Genomic DNA, 21,037 nt, shown 5'->3' on the forward strand with positions numbered 1-21,037 from the left:
CAATAGAGTGCCTATTTCAGGGCCTTCACCTTGGCCATTTGTAGAGAGTGAATATGAGGGCATTTTGTTGCTAAGGTGCTTTCTAGCATGGCAATTGAACTCAGAACATTTGTAAACTGCTCATCTTCTTTGAGAGAAAATTCCAATATTATTTTACATGCAACCAGAAACATAATCAGGATAGGACACTACATTGACTTGTTCTTGAGGCATAGTTGACAGCTACATTGAGATTATACCAATGGATTACTTTAACAATTACTTTTCCAATAAATCTAACTATGTGGTGTTTCAAATCTAAGTGGTCTGCAGGCTTTTTATGTACTCCATTTGTTTAAGCATGTAAGCTTAGTACGTTCAGTACAGCTTTTTGAACACCGTCTTTCTTCTCCCCCTCTCTCTCCTTCTCTCATTCAGGGAGGGAAGCTGTTAATTTATTCATAAGCTGATTTCCTGTTTCCATTTCTTTGATACATCATTTTCTTAAGAGAATGTCTTTTCACAGAAATGCATTTACTTAACTGATGTTCAGGCAGATAAAGGCAAATCAATATTCTATCAGTGTTGACTGTACACTGTATGTTGACTCTACTGCCATTAGAATAATTGTGTGAATTATCTCTAAGGTAATATCGTAGTAATGGCTGGATAGAGCATCTGATTGTATGATCTTTCAGCAATGTATGCTACTGGGTGTTTAGTCCTGGGCTAGTTAGAGAACACACACACAACAGTACAGCACAGGAACAGCCCCTTCAGCTCTCGATGTCTATGCTGACCATAATGCCAATTTAAACTGCACATCTGCCTGCACATGGTCTACAATCCTCCACTCCCTGCCTGTTCCTGTGCATGTCTAAAGACATCTTAAATGTTGCTATCGAATCTGCTAAAGGTAATTGTTGTGGTAAAAGGAGATACTTTATTGCTGGTTAAATTAATGTTTTTATGTTCTTTTGTCAGTGAGAAATCTGCATGACATGTACCATATGAATTTTTATTTGCTGTAATCAAATTATATCGTGACACCTATTTTGTTACGTGAGGGGATGGTTCCCTCATGGCCACATCCACTTTATAATAATTTACTATTAGCAGAGTTAGGAAACTTATCAGGAGGTGAGAATTATCCTTGAGCAATACTACATAGGTTCTTTTAAGTACCCGAGATCCATTAATGGGAGTTGTTAATGACTCAATTCACATATGCGATTGAGTGGGTTATACAACTGAGCAATGTTCATTGGAGTGAACATCATCATTCCCATGGTATTAGACATTGGTGGTTCTGTGTTAGAGTGGTTAACCTAGAAGACAATACTGTAGAGACAGTTATTAACACTTAATATTAGTTATTAACTTATTTCTATATTATTAAGGTACTTTTAGGTCTCAAAGGGGTACATTCAGTTTCTGGCTGAAAAAAAATTCTGTGGAGTTCCAGCAATTCCAGGATCATTGGTTATTTTGGTTATAACAAGTACTTGAGGCATATAAAGACCAGATGCTGGTGTTTATCTGTGGAATATTTGTTTGTAAGAAAATGTAATTTCCAATCATATAGAGAGTGAAGAGTGAGAATAAATTAAAGGGCATGTCAGACCTTTAGCTGATTACAACTTAATGTATAGAGGCAAAAGAACTCTGGAATACACTTTGCACTTTGGGAGGACTAATGAGAGTAGGACATGCATCTTGAAAGGTGGGCACTAGGGAGTATTAAGGAACAGAGAGACCTTGATATATAAGTCTAAGGATTCTGAAGTTAGTAGCAGAGGTAGAGAAGGTGGTGAAGAAGGCATATGGAATACTAGCCTTCATTAGCCAGGCCTTAGACTATCAGAGCAAGGAGGTTATGGTACAGCTTTATAAAACATTGGCTAGGTCAATGTAGAGCTGGAATACTGTGCACATTTCTGGTCACCACACTATAGGAAGGATGTGATTGCACTGGAGAGGGTGCAGAGGAGATTCACCAGGAATGGATCTGTATGATTAAAGGAGGCTGAGTTTGTTTTCCTTGGAACAGAAGAAGCTGAGGGGGGCATCTGAACGAGGTATTAAAAACCACAGGTCGTGGGTTTAGGATAATGTAGAAGGAATCTGAGGAAGAACTTCTTCACCCAGAGGATGACTTGAATCTTAAACACCCTTTCTATGTGGGTGGTGGAGGCAGGTGCTCTCACAACATTTAAGAAGTATCCAGGTGAGCACTTGAATTGCCAGGGCATTAGAAGGCTACAGACTAAGTGCTTTAAATGGAATTAGTGTAGATGGGTAATTGATGGTCAGCACGGATGTGGTGTGCTGAAGGGCCTGCTTCTGTGTTCAATGACTCTGCTCCTGACTCTAAAGCTCATAGTATTACCATGCCAGAAATATTCATAGGGATGGGAGTCAATATGGCTTTGCAAATGCTCTGACAATGTAAAAGCAGAAGCATTTGCTCTTCCATATTTAACAAAATAATTTATGTCAAGTAATATTCAATTTTAATTAAAATTTATTTTTTGTTTCAATCATGCATATATTTTGTGGTTAGATGTATTTTTCTCAATTTTTCTCCATTTAATAGGTAAGCTATCAATTACAAGATAGATTCTCATTCGTTGTCCCAGTAGCATCCAGCTATATTTTTCCTTGAGCAAGATTTCACAATGCAAGGAATAAATTAATAACCATTAGTATTGAGGAATGGAAGTCAAACTATCAAGTGGAAATGGAAGCAATTCTTTCTTTATATAAACAGATTTTTCTTACAAGTGCTATTTAACAGATAACTTACGAGATCATTTCAAGAGATAAAAACATGGCTAGAAATTCCTGCAAAGCTGTTCATGCTTCAGAATCATGGTTTCTGCAGTGGAAACCACAGAACTGGATTTGTCACTTTTTCTGTCACGCAAAGATATGGCCAAATTCCAACTCCAGTCATCAATTGTACTATTCTTGAATAAGAAAGAAAAACTACCATCGCTTTTTGAATATTGATTGAGCAGCTTTCATGACTTCAGGATATTCTGAAACATTTCACACCTAATTGAATGCTTTTTGTAGTGCAGTCACTCATGGGAAACTTAGAAGCTAAATTGTACTCAGCAAGACTTCAATAACAGCAATGTGATCTGACTAAGTAACCTTCTTTGACCAAAATTTATAGAAGACAGTATGATTATCTCATATGACAAGCTAATGAATCTCCCAGTGATCTGTTTCTGGTTGTATTAGTTGAGCAAATTATTCTGCATAGGACACAGGAACACCCCTTGCTTTTCTTTCAATAATGCAGTACAGATATGGCCTCAGTTTAGTATCCCAGCTGAAAGTGGGCATGCTCAAAAAGGTAGTACTTCTTCAGTCTTTACCTGTAGCATGATTCCGGATCACACTTGAATGCACTTGCTTCTGGCTCAAAAGTGGTACTTCCAACAAATTGAGGCAGTAGTTCTATTTGATGAAAGATGGATTCTGAACTTACCATATGGATAAAGTTTAAGTTATTTCTTTTAAGTACTAATGGACCTCCTATTAGGCTGCTGATATAATGTCAGACAAAGTATGGAAGTTTCCATCTTTCTCCCTCAGTGACTTTGAGCTCTTCTGCCCACTTCCTAATTCGTGCTAAGCCCTTTTCACTCTACCCTGTGATTACTGACCTATTTTAACTTATGATTGAGCAATACCTTGAAATTGATTCTCTCATTCATGGGCTCAAATTCCTCTTGCCTCCCTCCTTTTCAACCCTGTGTCTGTAACTTTCTCCAGACCTATAACACTTTGGGAACTGAAAACTGAAAATGCTGGAAATATTCGGGAGGTCATCAACATCTGTGGTGAGAGAAACACAATTCTGTTTCAGGCTGATGTAGGAAAGTTTTCCGGTTCTGATGAAAGGTCACTCAACCTGAAGAATTAAATGTGTTCCTCTCAGTCTGATCTGCTGAGTATCTCCAGCATTTTCTGTTTGTATTTCAGACTTCCAACATCTGCAGCTTTTTGCTTTTCAATTAGTCTTTGAGAACTCTGTGTTCATAAATTGTGGCTGCTTATGCATCTAGGGTTTCCTTTCTCCAGTCACTGGCAATCATCAATTTGGCTGTGTCTATATTCTAAGCTCTAAACTTCCCTTCTTAATCCACACCACCATTCCACCTCTTAGCCTCCCTAAGATGCTCTGAAAAAAACTTCTTTAACCAAGGTTTTGCGAATATGTCATGTGCCTGTATGTCACTTTTTGTCAGATATTGCATTTCTGAAGTCACAGTGTCATCACTGAGCAATAAAGCACAGAAACAGGCCCTTTGGACCAACCTGACCAAGATGCCCATCTAAGTTAGTCCCATTTGCTCACTCTCTAAACCTGTCCTATCCATGTACCTGCCCAAGAGTCTTGAGTTATTTTACTATGTTAAAAGTCAACATAGTGCAATTTTGTTTGTTTTGGATGCACCTTTCTCACAACTGGGGAACATTAAACACTGTGGACCTGTGTCTCTTTAAGCACTTCTGTCCATAAGCAGCATAGGCACAGAATAGAACTTATTTGTGCAAGGAGGAATTTATTCTTCCTAAAATACAGAATGCTTCTTTGAATCTCTTCTAGATGCAGACACTTATTTCATGGAGGCAATCTGCTTTTATTACAGTTACCTGGCTGACCAGTGCTGGAATGGCGGATGTGTCTACCTGATCATGCTCCGTCGGATCAAACGCAAAGCTCCTCTTCCTCCTTCCAATGGCAGAAATGTTGAACCCAGGACAAGCGGCAGCACTTCTGATCCAAGCAGAAGTCCCGCACAAAATGGCAAACGGACTCGAAAGTTTGGTGTTGTCTCCCGTTCATCCCTCAACAGAGACAGCCGGGAGAGCCATGACTCTGAGCAAGAGAATGGATATCATATGTCTCTGGAGCACGAGTGTTCAAAAGTGGAAGCAATGGACCCAAATTGTGTCCCCAAAGACACTTGTACCACCGAGGAGCAGGATATAGAAAAGCAGCTTGCTAACGGGACTTCTACTCTATCAACAGTACATTATAAAACAAGATTTTCAGAAACTGGGAAAAGGGACTCTAAGCAGAGTGAACACTCCTCTCGGGTAAGATAGATTTCTATGCTCTCCTTTTGGGGAATATCCAAGGTGGAAATGGATTAAAATATTTCTTTGAATGCCCTCTTTTAATTTTAGTATTTTTGTTTTTATTTCTTAATTACTTCATTGCATAAACCAAATAATCAACAAATTAAACTTAAACTCTTGGTGCAGATCTTCTGCTACCCCGACATAACTACTGACTTAACCTGCAAGTTAACCTTGAGGAAATCCTGAACTAGGACTCCCAAGTCCCTTTGTGCCTCTGATTTCTGAATTTTCTCCCCATTTCGAAAATAGTCTATGCCTTTATTCTTCCTATCAAAGTGCATAACCCCACACTTCCCTACACTCTATTCCATCTGCAACTTCTTTGCGCACTCTCCCAACCAATCCAAGTTCTTCTGCAGACTCCCTGCCTCTGCGGCACTACCTGTTCCTCCACCTACCTTGGCATCATCTGCAAATTTGACCACAATGCCATCAGTTCCTTTATCCAGATCATTAATGCATAAAGTGAAAAGTTGCAGTCCCAACACTGACCCCTGCAGAACTCCGCTAGTCACTGGCAGCTGTCCTGAAAAGGACTCCTCTATCCCCACTCTCTGACTTCTGCCAGTCAGCCAGTCTTCTATCCATGCTAGTAATTTGCGTCTAACACCATGGGCTCTTATGTGGTTTAGCAGCCTCATGTGCAGCACCTTGTCAAAGGCCTTCTGAAAATCCAAGTAAATAACATCTACTGACTCTCCTTTGTTTAACCTGCTTGTTACCTCCTCAAAGAATTCTAACAGATTTGTCAGATAAGATGTTCCCTTAATGAAATCATGCTGACTTCATCCTATTTTATCATATACTGTACTTCCAACAACTCCAAAATTTCATCTTTAATAAAGGACTCTAAAATCTTGCGAATCACCGAGTCAGGCTAACTGGTCTATACAGTAATTTCCTATCTTTTGCCTCCCTGTCTTCTTAACATTCTCAATTAATCAGACCTATAAAAGTTAAAAATATTAAAAATCACTTAAAACTCTTAAAACATACAGTGAAAAAAGTTAAAAGATTAAAACACTTAAACTTCCTTAACAAATCAAGTATAAACTTTTACTTGCCTTTCTCCTGGCAACCAATTTCTCCCATTGATTTCAGAAGGTGCATGGTGTTTACACTGAAGAGTTGGAAAATCTGAGCAATCCCTGAGGAGCCCAGCTGGGTAGCACATAAGCCCCCACTGAGCAGAAAGTTGCATTACAGTTTCCACTTGGGAATTGCACAATTATGGATACAACCACCTACAAAACCATTGTGAATCTCAGTGGAAGATTTCACCCTTTATCTTCATCATTCAAGCTCCAGTCATAGATGGCATGTGGTCCCACATACCATTCAATATATTGCTTTCTTGACATGGCACTGAAGCAAAGTGCCTTTGGAGAAAAGTTAATCATATTTTATTAGGTGTGAAACTTCAGCTCATTTCGAGTAGCTTTGAATAGTGTTTAACATCTTTAGTAGACTTTTTTTTCTTTAAAACTCTTCTTTATAACTGTAGTTATTTATAATCATTGTAGAGATATAATGCCAAAGATAGACCTCCGCCTCTTCTGATTTTTGATGTTCTCCATTTCTATGCTAATTTTCTCAATGCATTCTGTTTCCCAAATCTGCAGTCCTGCATTACCCATTGAAATCAGTGGGACCTCAGATCCTGAGATCTTGAACCTTGATCAAGATCAAACCTGACACTGTAGTGGCTAGCTACATACTACGAAATGAAGGCACAGAGTCGCTGGTTTTGAAATCAGAGGTCGAATGCCGACCGGGGTGCAGTGCGCCTTTAATAGCCAAAGACTTCCCGCACTACAGTTCCCGGGCTGACGTCACATGCGGGTCACCTGACCTTCTCACGCGCAGGCTTTCCCAGCCCAACGCTGGGGAAGAAGGAGGACCCCGCGCCATCTTGGATCGGGGCCTCCGACGACGTCGCGATGTCGGGAGCCGGTTCAATGCCGGTGCGGTGAGTCGCTACATAACCCCCCCCCCCCCAAGAACCGGCAATACTGTCGCGAAAACCAGAATTAAATAAACTATGACTTGGGTGGCCTGCCCCTGCGCCGCGCTCGCTGTACCATGGGTTGGTCCAAGTCTAAATGAGCCGGCTTCAGCCAGTCAACCGTAAACACCTCCTCGCGCCCCCCAATGTCCAGCACGAATGTAGATCCATTGTTCCTGACGACCCGGAATGGCCCTTCATACGGCCATTGCAGCGGTGATCGGTGCGCGCCCCTCCTGATGAAGACAAACTTACAGTCTTGGAAGGAAGTCGGCATACGGGTCAGGACCTGTCTGTGTCGCAAGGTGGGAATCAGGGCCAGGCTTCCAAGCCGCTTGCGCAGCCGGTCGAGCGCCACGGCAGATCCTTCCTCTGGCCCCCGAGGGGCTGGTAGGAACTCACCCGGGACGACTAAGGGTGTTCCGTAGACCATCTCTGCGGACAAGGCATGCAGGTCCTCTTTTGGCGCAGCGCGTATCCCCAGCAGGACCCAGGGGAGTTTGTCTACCCAGTTGGGCCCCTTAAGGCGGGCCATGAGTGCTGACTTCAGGTGTCGATGGAACCTCTCCACCAGTCCATTGGATTGTGGGTGATAGGCGGTGGTGAGGTGGATCCGGGAACCCACAAGTCGGTGATGGCAGACCACAGGCCGGAGGTAAATTGAGCTCCCCTGTATGAAGTGATATGTGCTGGGACACTGAAACGGGCCACTCATGTTGACAAAAGGGCCCGTGCGCAGGACTGGGCGGAGGTATCTGTGAGGGGAATGGCTTCAGGCCAGCGGGTAAAACGGTCGACAATCGTGAGGAGGTACTGCGCTCCTCAGGAGACTGGAAGGGGGCCGACCAGGTCAACATGGATATGGTCGAACCTCCGGCGGGTAGGCTGAAAATCCTGCAAGGGGGTCTTGACGTGCTGCTGTACTTTCGAGGTCTGGCAGTGAGTGCAGGACCGGGCCCATTCGGAAACCTGTTTACGCAGGCCATACCAGACGAACTTCTCTGACGCCATCAGGACAGTAGTCCGGATGGATGGGTGTGCAAGGCCGTGGATGGCATCAAACACCCGTCTGTGCCAGGCAGCTAGGACGATGGGGCGGGGTCTACCCGTGGAGATATCGCAGAGCAGGGTGCGCTCACCGGGGCCTACCAGAAGGTCTTGCAGTTGCAGGCCCGAGACTGCGGTGTGATAGCTGGGCATCTCCATGTCCGTTCGCTGTGCCTCCGCTAAGGCGCCGAAATCCACCCCCTGGGACAAAACCTGGATGGTGGGCCGTGACAGTGCATCCACGACCACGTTCTCTTTCCCCGACAGATGGTGGACGTCAGTGGTGAACTCTGAGATGTACGACAAGTGCCGCTGTTGCCGTGCTGACCAGGGATCTGAGACCTTGTTGAAGGTGAAGGTCAACGGCTTGTGGTCAGTGAAAGCTGTAAACGGCCTGCCCTCCAAGAAGTAACAGAAGTGTCTGATGGCCAGGTACAACACCAACAGCTCGCGGTCGAAAGCGCTATATTTGAGCTCTGGTGGTGGAAGGTGCCTGCTGAAGAACGCCAGCGGTTGCCAATGCCCTTCGATAAGCTGTTCTAGCACGCCTCCGACTGCTGTGCTGGAGGCATCGACCGTAAAGGCAGTCGGGACGTCAGTACGAGGATGCACCAACATGACTGCGTCCGCCAAGGCCTGCTTGGTTTCGACGAATGCGGTGTGAGCCTCTTCCGACCAAACAATGTCCTTGCTTCCGCCTGACAGGAGAGCAAACAATGGGTGCATGATGCGGGCTGCGGATGGTATGAACCGGTGATAAAAGTTTACCATACCGAGGAATTCCTGTAGGCCCTTGATGGAGGTGGGTCTGGCGAAATGGTGGATGGCGTCGACCTTCGCAGGCAGGGGCGTGGCGCCGTGTTTGTCGATCCGATGACCCAGGAAATCGATTGTCTCCAGCCCGAATTGGCATTTGGCTGGGTTGATGGTCAGGCAGAAATCCCTCAGGCGGGAAATGAGTTGGCGGAGGTGCGTGAAATGTTCCTGGCGGCTCTTGCCGGCGATCAAGATGTCGTCGAGGTATATGAAGGCGAAGTCAAGGTCGCGCCCGACCGTGTCCATGAGCCGTTGGAAGGACTGAGCAGCATTCTTGAGACCAAAGGGCATCCAGACGAATTCAAAGAGGCCGAAGGGTATGATCAGCGCTGTCTTCGGAATGTTGTCTGGATGCACCGGGATCTGGTGATACCCGCGGACGAGGTCGACCTTGGAAAAAATGGACCGCCCATGTAGGTTGGCAGCAAAGTCCTGAATGTGTGGCACAGGGTGCTGGTCCGGGGTAGTAATGTCGTTGAGGTGTCGGTAATCGCCACAGGGCCGCCAGCCTCTGGCTGCCTTGGGGACCATGTGTAGCGGAGAGGCCCATGGGCTGTCCGACCTGCGGATGATCCCCAGCTCCTCCATTTTTTTGAATTCCTCCTTCGAGAGGCAGAGCTTGTCTGTGGGTAGCCGCCGGGCGCGGCATGGAGGGGAGGGCCCTGGGTGGGGATGTGATGCTGGACGCCGTGCTTGGGCAAGGTGGTGAAGAACGGGGGCGTTAGTATGGACGGGAACTCTGCCAGGACCCTGGCAAACTCATTGGTCAATGTGGTGACGGAGTCGAGGGGTGGAGCCGGCAGCTTGGCCTCACCCAACGAAAACGTTTGGAAGGTCCTGGCATGTACCAAACGCTTACCCTGCAGGTCAACCAGCAGACTGTTGGCACAAAGGAAGTCTGCCCCAAGGAGTGGTTGCGCGACGGCGGCCAGGATGAACCTCCAAGTAAAGTTGCAGGTGCCGAACCGGAGGTGTACCAACCGGGTGCCAAAGGTCCGAATGGCACTGCTGTTGGCAGCTCTGAGGGCGGGTCCTGGTGTGCAGTTGTGAGTCTCATGGCCGTTGGGAGGCATGACGCTGATTTTGGCTCCGGTGTCCACTAGAAACTGATGTCCGGAACGCCTGTCCCACACATGCAAGAGGCTATCCGGATGGCCAGCCACCGTAGCCATCAGCGGCGGCTGGCTCTGGCGTTTCCCGGAAAACTGCATGGTGGTCGGCATCTGCAGGCGTCAGCGCCCCACCGCTGGTGGTAGAAACACCATTGGTCGGTCGGTGTCTCAGACCTGGTGGTGGGTGGGGAGCATTCGATCGCCGGGTCTGGCCTGCTGGGCTGCTGGGTACGTGGCGTGGCAACACGCTCGACGGACGCCCCGATCTCCTTTTTCGCCTGCCAAAGGACATCCGCCCGGGCGGCCACCTTCCGGGGTTCACTGAAATCGGCATCCATAAGGAGCAGATGCATGTCATCGGGTAACTGCTCCAGGAAGATCTGCTCAAACAGCAGGCAGGGTTTATGCCCATCTGCCAGGGCCAACATCTCATTCATGAGCACAGAGAGGGGTCTGTCGCCCAACCCATCGAGGTGGAGTAGGCAGGAGGCTCGTTTGCGTCGGGAAAGGCCGAAAGTCTCGAGAAGGAGGGTCTTGAACTTATCGTACTTCTCCTCCTCCAGGGGCGCCTGGATGAAATCCTCGACCTGGGCGGTGGTGTCTTGGTCGAGGGCGCCCACCATGTAATAGTACTTGGTGTCGTCCCTGGTGATCTGGCGAACCTGGAACTGGGCCTCGGCCTGGTCGAACCAGACACTGGGCCGGAGGGTCCAGAAGGTGGGCAGTTTAAGGGCTACTGCCTGTACCTCTTGCTGTGCAGACATCATGGGTCCAAAAACGTTTGGGCCCGTCGGGGTCACCAATGTAGCGGCTAGCTACGCACTACGAAATGAAGACACAGAGTCGCTGGTTTCGAAATCAGAGGTCGAATGCTGACCGGGGCGCAGTGCACCTTTAATAGCCGAAAACTTCATGCGCTACAGTTCCCGCGCTGACGTCACGCGCGGGTCACCTGACCTTCCCACGCGCGGGCTTTCGCAGCCCAACGCTGGGGAAGAAGGAGGGCCCCGCGCCATCTTGGATCGGGGCCTCCGACAACGTCGCGATGTCGGGAGCCGGTTCGATGCCGGTGCGGTGAGTCGCTACAACACTACAATTTCTCAGTGGAAATGTTCAAGAATCTCAGCAAGACTGGGTTCCACCTCAGTAAATCTGAGACGTTCGTGATTACCTTCATGTGTGTGGAAGTCCCAGAATCAAAGCTGTTTGAATGTTAACTGCTAATGGTTTCATTTGGAATTGTTGGCAGTAGCCAAAGAGAGATAACTTAACAAAATAGCAGTGCAACTGGCTTCGTACCAGAAACTTAGTTTTCTTGTCCCCTACTGGAACTTCTGCTGGATTTGCTTCATATTGAATATTGAGTGAAGCAGGAATCAAACCCAAGTCTTCACACCCCGAGGCATTGATTAAATATTGTCCTGACACCATAGCGCCTGCAAATGAAATTCTTGTTGCTTTTTGTAGGGTGTATTCTATAAGATTAGGTCTAAGTGACAAGTAATAGCTGAGGGCAGTCTAAGAAGCAAAAGAACAGAGTACAATTTGTTCAGTTCAGTGAAGGATTAAGCCTGGTATGTAAGCACCCAAGGATATATTTTGTTGCTGTGTATTACAGAGAGAAAGTGCCATTTTGTATTTTTAGAATTATTCAGAGAATTTATTTGTATATTTATGGCATGTTGATATATTACTGCACTGGGGTTTTAAATACAGAGGAGAGAAGAGCCTCCTTTTACAATGGATGTCTATGAAAATAATTTTGTTCCTGTTTACTGATAACATGATTTATTCTTTGTAGGAGAATTTAAAGCAACTCAAGGCATGTATTTTGCAGTTGATGACTGATAGCATGCGCTGTGCCCAGTCCTGGGTGCCAATTCATTATTGTGATAAAAAGCTGCTAATTAATTTTATGTTTTTCTGGAGGTTAGATCCATGACCAACCATCTCAAAATGACCTACCTTGTCAAATAGCTTTTTAAATCCCTTGCACCTCCAATATTCTTATAACTAGGAAATGTAAGTTTCAGAGAAAATGAGAAACACATGCATATTTTTAATTTCCTTCCGATTTTTCAATTGGGTATGTTTAATCCATAATTCCTGGGAATTCCCAGATATTACCAAGAACTGAACTTCAGAAAAGGTGGAAATATACTGGAAAATTGGAACATCAAATGTAATTTATCCTAGACTGTATTCTAAAGTGTTTAATTGTCATATAAAGCACAGCATAAATGGAAGTAGTGTCTTGGCATTTGTTTAAATAGTAATGATAGTAATGTGATTTAAGCCCCAGTAGCACACATCTGTTTCCCACTATTTACCAAGATCAGCTGTGGTCAATATGTACTGTATTAGCACATTGTAAGTGGTTGGCATTTGCTACAGGATGTAAGCTGATTAATCTTAAGTGGAAGAAATGCACTCGTTTCAATTTCCAAGCCATTTTGATTACCTTTTCTGTGTCATTGGTATTTGGTTATAAGCTATTTTCTAGAGTCATAGCATACTACAGCACAGAAACAGGCCCTTTGGCCCATCTAGTCCATGCTAACCTGATCTTCTGCCTAGTCCCATCTACCTGCAAACGTACCATATGCCTCCAAATCGCTCTCATTCATGTACCTCTCCAAACTTCCCTTAAATGTTACAATTGAACCAGCATCTACCACTTCCGCTGGAAGCTCATTCCACACTCACACCACCCTCTGAGTGAAGAAGTTTCCCCTCAGATTCCCCTTAAATATTTCACCTTCCACCCTAAACCTATGTCCTCCAGTTCTAGTCTCACCCAACCTGAGGGGGAAAAAGTCTGCATGCATTCACCCTATCTCTACCCTTCATAATTTTGTATACCTCTATAACATCTCCCCTCATTACCCTGCACTCCAAGGAATGAAGTCCTAACCTATTCAACCTTTCCCTATAATGCAGGTGCTCAAGTCCCAGAAATATCCTTGTAAATTTTCTCTGCATTCTTTCAAGCTTATTGATATCTTTCCTGTAGGTAGGTGACCAGAACTGCACACAATACTCTAAATTTGGCCTCACCAATGTCTTGCACAACTTCAACATAACATTCTAACTCCTGTACTCAATACCCTGATCTATGAAGGCCAAAGTGCCAAAAGCTCTCCCCATGACCCTATCTACCTGTGACGCCACTTTCAAGGATCTATGGACCTGTATTCTCAGGTCCCTTGGTTCTACCACACACCTCAGAGCCCTACCATTCACTGTGTAAGTCCTATCCTGGTTTGTCTTCCTAAAGTGCATCACCTCACACTTGTCTGCATTAAATTCCATCTGCCATTTTTCAGCCCGTTTTCCTAGCTGGTCAAGATCATGCTGCAAGCTTTGATAGCCTTCCTCACTGTCCACAACGCCCCCAAACTTGGTGTCATCCACAAATTTGCTGATCTAGTTTACCAGTTTAGCATCTAAATCATTAAAATAGATGAAGAACAATAATGGACCCAGCACCAATCCCTGCAGCACACCACTAGTCACAGGCCTCCAATCAGAGAGTCCACCATCTACTACCACTTTCTGGCTTCTTCCACAAATCCAGTGTTGAATCCTATTGGTTACTTCATCCTGAATGCCAAGCGATTTAATCTTCTGGAGCAGCCTCCTATGCCGGACTTTGTCAAAGGCCTTGCTAAAGTCCATGTAGACAATGTCCACTGCCTTTCTCTCATCGACCTTCTTGGTAACCTCCTCGAAAAACTCCATAAGATTGATTAGACATGATCTACCACGCACAAAGTCATGTTGACTATCAGGCCCTGTCTATTCAAATACTTGTATATCCTGTACCTTAAAATACCTTACAATAATTTACCAACGACTGAAGCCAGGCTCGCCAGCCTATAATTCCCCATCTTATTCTTAGAGCCTTTCTTGAACAATGGAACAACATTAGCTATCCTCCAGTCCTCCAGCATCTCACCCGTTGCTAAGGATGTTTTAAGTATCTCCGCCAGGGCCCCTGCAATTTCTGCACTAGCCTCCCACAAGGTCCGAGGGGACACCTTGTCAGGCACTGGGGATTTATCCACCTTCATTTGCCTCAAGACAGCCAGCACCTGCTCTTCTGTAATCTGGATACGGTCCATGACCCCACTACTCTTTTGCCTCAGTTCTATGGTCTCTGTGTCTGTCTCCAGAGTAAATATGGATACAAAAACTTCATTTAAGATGTCCCCCATCTCTTTTGGCTCCATGCATAGATGACCACGCTGATCTTTAAGAGGACCAATTTTGTCCCTTGCTACCTTTTTGTTCTTAATCTATCTATAGAAACCCTTGGGATTCTCTTTCACCTTGTCTACCAGAGCAACCTCATGTCCTCCTTTTGCCCTCCTGATTTCTCTCTTAAATCTTCTCTTACATTCTTTATAGTTCTCAAGTGCCTCATTTGATCCTAACTGCCTATACCTGATATGTACCTCCTTTTGTTTTCTTTATCAGGGCCTTAATATCCATTGATAACCAAGGTTCCCTAAACCTCTTAGCCTTGCCTTTTATTCCAACAGGAACATACAGATTCTGTACTCTCAATATTTCTCTTTTGAAAGCCTCCCACTTACCAAGCATCGCTTTGCCGGAAAACAGCCTATCCCAATCCACGCCTGCCAGATCCCTTCTGATGCCATCAAAATTGGCCTTACTCCAATTTAGAACCAGATCCCTTCTGATGCCATCAAAATTGGCCTTACTCCAATTTAGAACCTCAACCTGAGGATCATTCCTATTCTTCTCCATAATTATCTTGAAACTAATGGAATTATACTCACTAGATCCAAAGTGTTCCACTACACACACTGCTGTCACCTGCCCTGTCTCGTTCCCTACAAGGAGATCCAGTATCATGCTCTCTTGAGTTGGAACCTCTACATATTGATTAAGGAAACTTTCCTGAACACATCCAATCCCTTTCCGATGTGGGAGCCCCAACCAATAGGTGGAAAGTTAAAATCACCTACTATCACAACCTTATTTTTTTTGCAACTGTCCACTAGCTCTCTACAAATTTGTTCCTCTAAATCCTGCTGACTGTCAGAGGTCTATAATATAGTCCCATTAACGTGGTCATCCCTTTCTTATTCCTCAGTTCCACCCAAATTGCCTCAGTAGACGAGCCCTCCAATATATCCTCTCTGAGCACTGCCTTGCCATTTTCCCTGATGAGTAATGTCACCCCTCCCCCTTTAATACCTCCCTCTCTATCATGCCTAAAACATCAGAACCCCGGAACATTGAGCTGCCAGTCCTGCCCCTCCTGCAACCAAGTCTCACTTATGGCCACAGTGTCATAATTCCATGTGCTGATCCATACTTCAAGTTCATCTGCCTCGCCTACAATACTCCTCATATTGAAATAGATGCATCTCAGAACGTAAGTCCCACCATACTCATCAACCAGTCGATTTCTGTTTTTGCTTATAGGCTTAACATCGGTTTTCCCCACAGCCACTCCACTTGCTGCCCTGCCACTCTGGTTCCCACTCCCCTGCAAATCTAGTTTAAAACCACCCCTGAGCAGCACTAGCAAATCTTCCTGCAAGGATATTGGTCCCCCTCCAGTTCAGGTGCAAACCGTCCCATTTGTACAGGTCCTACTTGCCCTGGAAGGGAGCCCAATGATCCAAAAATCTGAAGCCTTCCCTCCTGCACCATCTGCTTAGCCACATGTTAAACTGCACCATCTTCCTATTTCTTGCCTCACTAGCATGTGGCGCAAATAGTAATCCTGAGATCACCACCCTGGAGGTCCTGTCTTTTAACATCACCTAACTCCCTGAACTCACTTTGCAGGACATCATCACCCTTCCTGCCTACGTCATTGGTACCGATGTGGACCACGACTTCCGGTTGGTCACCCTCCCCCTTAAGAATGCTTCTGTACTCCTTTTGTACGTTTAGATTTGGCCACACAAACTCATCCCACGTAAGTTCTTATGGCTGACATAGAGAGGAAATGGTTTTGGTACCTGTTTGAATTCCAGTTGATCCTCCTGCCAAGAAATGAAAGGCAAGTGTACTTACTCCACCTTGTCATTCAACTCTCTTGAGTTTCTTGGAAGTGCATATAACATTGAGTTTTGAGCTTCTGCCCTCTGGGAGGACTAAAACAATGCTTCATTAGTTTTCTGAGACACATTAGTTGCCATGAGACTTCTTGAATGAGAGTGTGTTGTCTGAAAGAAAAACAAAAGATGCTGGAGGTCCTCAAGAGGTCAACCAGCAGCTCTGGAGATACAAATAGAGTCAATCTTTCAGGTCAGTGATCTTTCATCAGAATCAATTTGTTAGATTTGTGGTGTTTGATATGTTTGCAGAAGTAATCCAAAGGATTATTTAAAATCTTATCCAGTTTTTCTTAGGAATTTTCAACAAAAGATAGAGCTAAGAGAAATACTAAGCATTTTTTGCCATAAATGTACATTTTTATTCACTTAGTTGACTGTGTTGAAGTTTCAAATGCTCTGTCTAACCAGGCATGTCATGTGTCTAGGCTGCTAGAAAGAACTAGCACTTTAGTGCAAATTCAAAGAAAATATACATCTGTTGTGATGTCAAATAGTGCAAGTTAAATGCAAAATAATTCTGGCAGTCTAGTTCTGTAAAATACTTTGGCTGTTAAGCTTCCCCTATCCTTCTAAAGTAACCTCACCATGAGACTGGTTGTATCCTCAGAAAACTTAATTTGGTGAAAGCAGTTTTTCCCTATAGGTCTGAGATTCTCCAACCAAGGTTATAGCAGGAAAACCTTCTGAAATTTCATGTCATCTCAAAATGCAAGATGAGAATGGACTTAATAACAATTAAATTGGAATAATTTGGAATAATTTTATTGTAAAAAAAAATCTAAACCTACTACCAAGACCAAAGCTGTTTGGTTAAAAAAAAGACAAGAAAAACCCCACCCTAAACAGATAATAGTAATTAGCCAATATCTGTACTTTAACCACCAAGTCAAAGGTTTTGAAGATAGTTCTAAAAAGGTCCCCACAATGTTTGTAAGTCTAAATTAGATTCAGAAATTGAACAACAGATCTTCTCTAAATTTAGGTATCACATAACATCCTGTAGCCATTGGACGTGAGTAGGGGGAGTAACTTCCTTCCATTTAAGCAACACAGCCCTCCTGGCAAAAAGAGAAACAAAGGCCAATACGTGTAGCTCAGAAGTCTCCAAAATTATATCTTTTTCTCCTACAATCCCAAATAATGCAGTCAGAGGATTAGGCTTAAAATTTATTTTAAAAAGCACAGAAAATGTTTGAAATACCTCAATCCAGTATTTTTTAAGACTCAGACATGTCCAAAACATGTGGATTAAAGAAGCCTCTCCATTATTGCATTTATCACAATAAGGAGATGTATCCAAATAAAAACGAGATAGCTTGTCTTTGGACAGGTGAACTCTATGAACCACTTTAAACTGAAGGAGGGAGTGACTCATGCATAATGATGAAGTATTGACCAATTTAAAAATTTCACTCCAAGTTTCCTCAGAAATTGAAATCTGCAAATCTTGTTCCCAAGCATTTTTAATTTTGTCTAAAGGAACCTTACTCATTCCTAATAACCTACCATAAATATTGGATATTGAGCCATCATAAAAAGGCTTGAAATTAAGAATTACATCTTGTAAGTTCTTAGCAGGACTCATAGGGAATGTATGTAATTGAGATTGGAGAATGTCTCCAGTTCGTAAATATCGAAAAAAGTGGGTTTTTGGTAAACTATATTTAGTTGACAATTGTTCAAACAAAGAAAAATTTCCTTCAACAAACAGATCCTGAAAACAAGTAATACCCAATCCATACCACTTTTTAAAAACTACATCAGTCACAGAAGGTTTAAAAAAACAATTAGCAAAAATGGACTAGACAAAGAAAGTCTCAATAAACCATAATATTTTCTAAATTGTAGCCAAATCCTCAAAGCATATTTAACTACCAAATTATCAGTTAGTTTATTTAATGATAAAGGAAGTGAAGAGCCAAGTAAAGAAATAATAGAATTTTTTTTAACAGAATTAGCTTCCAAAGAAACCCATACTGGACAGGCCTCATGATTAATATAGTGTAACCAAAACGTAATACTTTGTATATTGACTGCCCAATAATAAAGCCTAAAATTAGGTAAGGCAAAACCTCCATTCTTTTTAACTTTCTGAAAGTGAACTTTATTTAATCTAGGATGTTTGTTTTGCCATATGTAAGCAGATATAATTGAATCAAGAGAGTCAAGAAAGGACTTAGGAATAAAAACAGGTAAAGCCTGAAATAGGTACGTATATAAATTTAGGTAAAATATTCATTTTAATAGAATTAATTCGGCCAATCAACAATATAGAGAGGGGTGACCAATTTGATAAGACCCTTTTCACATAATTCAATAAAGTAAAAGTTTTCTTTAAATAAGTGTTTATAATTTTTAGTAATTGTTACACCCAAATAGATAAAATGACTTCTTACAATTTTAAAAGGAAGGTTAGTATCATATGACATCAGATTATTCAAAGGGAAAAGTTCACTCTCGCGTAAATTCAATTTATATCCGAAAACTGGCTAAAACAGGAAAATGGAGAAAGCAAAGGAGGTAACGTGGTCTCAACATTAGAGATAAAAAACAATAAATCATTGGCATAGAGCGAAACTTTGTGGGTAATACCTCTTCTAAAGATACCAGCAATATCTGTAGATTCTCGAAGAGCAATAGCTAAAGGTTCTAAAGCCAAATCAAATAGCAAAGGGCTCAAAGGGCATCCCTGTCTGGTCCCACGTTGAAGTTTAAAAGGTTTAGAATTTTGAAAGTTAGTAAGAACACGAGCAGAAGGAGGTAAATAAAGTAATTTAATCCATTGAATGAAATCGGGCCCAAAGTTAAATTTCTCTAAAGTTTTAAATAAGTGGCTCCATTCAACCCGATCAAAGGCCTTCTCAGCATCTAGAGATATCACACATTCCGATATTTCCTTAGAGGGAGAATAGATAATATTCAGTAAACGACGAATATTAAAATGGGAATAACGATTGTTAATAAAACCAGCCTGATCATCTGTTATAATTGAGGGTAAAATATTTTCCAATCTGCGGGCCAAAACTTTAGATAAAATTTTAACATCAACATTAGGTAAAGAAATTGGTCTGTACAAAGAACATTCTGTTGGGTTCTTATTTTTCTTAAGAATAAGTGAAATGGAGGCTTCATGAGAAGATTGTGGTAACCTACCCAATTTAAAAGAATCCAGAAAAACAGAACATAAATTAGGTATTAGCAAAGAAGAAAAGGCCTTATAAAATTCTCCAGGAAATCCATCAGGACTCGGAGTCTTTCCAGAGTGCAATGAACGTATAACCTTGGCAATTTCCTCATAAGCAATAGATTGATCCAATTGTTTTCAGTTATCAGCAGAAAGTGTAGGAATGTTTAATTGGTCAAAGAAATTATTCATTGCGATATCGTCTTTAGGAGAATCAGAATGATAAAGTTTAGAATAAAATTCTCTAAAAGTATCATTTATTTCTGAATGATCAGCAGTCCTTTCACCATTAACTTTACAAATTTCTTTAATTTGCTGTCTAGCAATAGAAGTTTTTAATTGGTTAGCCAGTAATTGACCTGTTTTATCTCCATGAATATAAAATGGACTTTTATCTTTTAAAAGTTGACTCTCAATTGGATATGTTAGAAGGAGATCATATTTAGTTTAAAACAGGATTTGGATCCAAAGCATATTTTTGATTAGCTAAATCAATTCTCTCGCTGTTAGCTTTTTTTCTTAACGCTTGCCATATAAGAGATAATTTGTCCTCTAATAAAGGCTTTAAAAGTATCCTATATAATAAGACTGGAAGTCTCTCTCGGCGTATTCACTTTAAAGAAAAAATAATTTCTTTCTCCAAAAATTTTAGAAGTCTTTATCAGATAACAAATTTAAATTAAAACACCAAAGTCTGTTTGTTTGAGGGAGTCCGGGGAGGTTTAAGGATAAAAACACAGGAGCATGGTCTGAAAGAGCAATCTCTTTATATTCACAGGATCGAACTGATGGAATCATTTGATTATCAATAAAAAAAATAATCAATCCTGGAATATGTATGGTGAACATGAGAGAAAAATGAATATTCCCTGTCTTTTGGATGTAAAAAAAAACAGAACACATCAGTAACGCCAGATTTCATTAAAAACGATTGAGGAAATAAAGCTGATTTATTGAGAACTGCTGGTTTAGTAGATGACCTATCTAACCTTGAATATAACCAACAATTAAAGTCTCCTCCTAAAACCAGAGAATAACGATTCAAATCTGGCAAGAGTGCAAAAAATAATTCAAAAAATCCCGGGTCATCCATATTCGGAACATAAATATTGGCAAATACCATTAATCTATTATCTAATTTTCCTGATACTGTAACAAAACGACGATTAGTATCAGTTATTACCTTATGTTGAACAAATGAAACTGAAACCCCCCCCCTAGTTTTAGCTCGGAAAGAGGAATGAAATTGCAACCCTTTCCATTGACTAAAAAACGTGAAATATCACAATTACGTATGAGTTTCTTGTAAAAAGATAACTGGGACTTTGCATTTTTTAATATAGGCAAAAATCTTATTTCGTTTCACAGGGTGGTTTAACCCTTTCACGTTAAAACTAAGCAAATTAATCCATTTTAATATTGTTTAAATGCAATTTAAAAAGGGGATAATAAACAAACCATACTGGAATGTAGATTCAAACCAAACAGTGAACTTTCAGATATGGTAACTAAGCAACAGACTTGGCTGAGAGCCCAAAACAGCTTACAAGAAAGAACCCAACCCCCCCCACCACCCAAAGACAGAAAGCCGACCAATAGACGGCCAGCGGCTAAGACTACAGACAGCAAA

The 21,037-nt window shown here is 42.5% G+C and overlaps 1 protein-coding gene across 1 annotated transcript in view; it reads left to right on the top strand.

The window, feature by feature from the left end:
• The first annotated feature begins 4,899 nt into the window (after positions 1–4,899).
• Positions 4,900–21,037, top strand: part of pdzd2 (PDZ domain containing 2) — a 120,107-nt gene continuing 103,969 nt past the window's right edge. The window contains exon 1 of the mRNA XM_052034328.1: positions 4,900–5,097. Within this exon, the coding sequence (XP_051890288.1) occupies positions 4,900–5,097 (198 nt within the window). The remainder of the gene's footprint in view (positions 5,098–21,037) is intronic.

The sequence above is a fragment of the Pristis pectinata genome, chromosome 2 (assembly GCF_009764475.1).
Source record: "Pristis pectinata isolate sPriPec2 chromosome 2, sPriPec2.1.pri, whole genome shotgun sequence".
In the NCBI taxonomy this organism is placed as follows: domain Eukaryota; kingdom Metazoa; phylum Chordata; class Chondrichthyes; order Rhinopristiformes; family Pristidae; genus Pristis; species Pristis pectinata.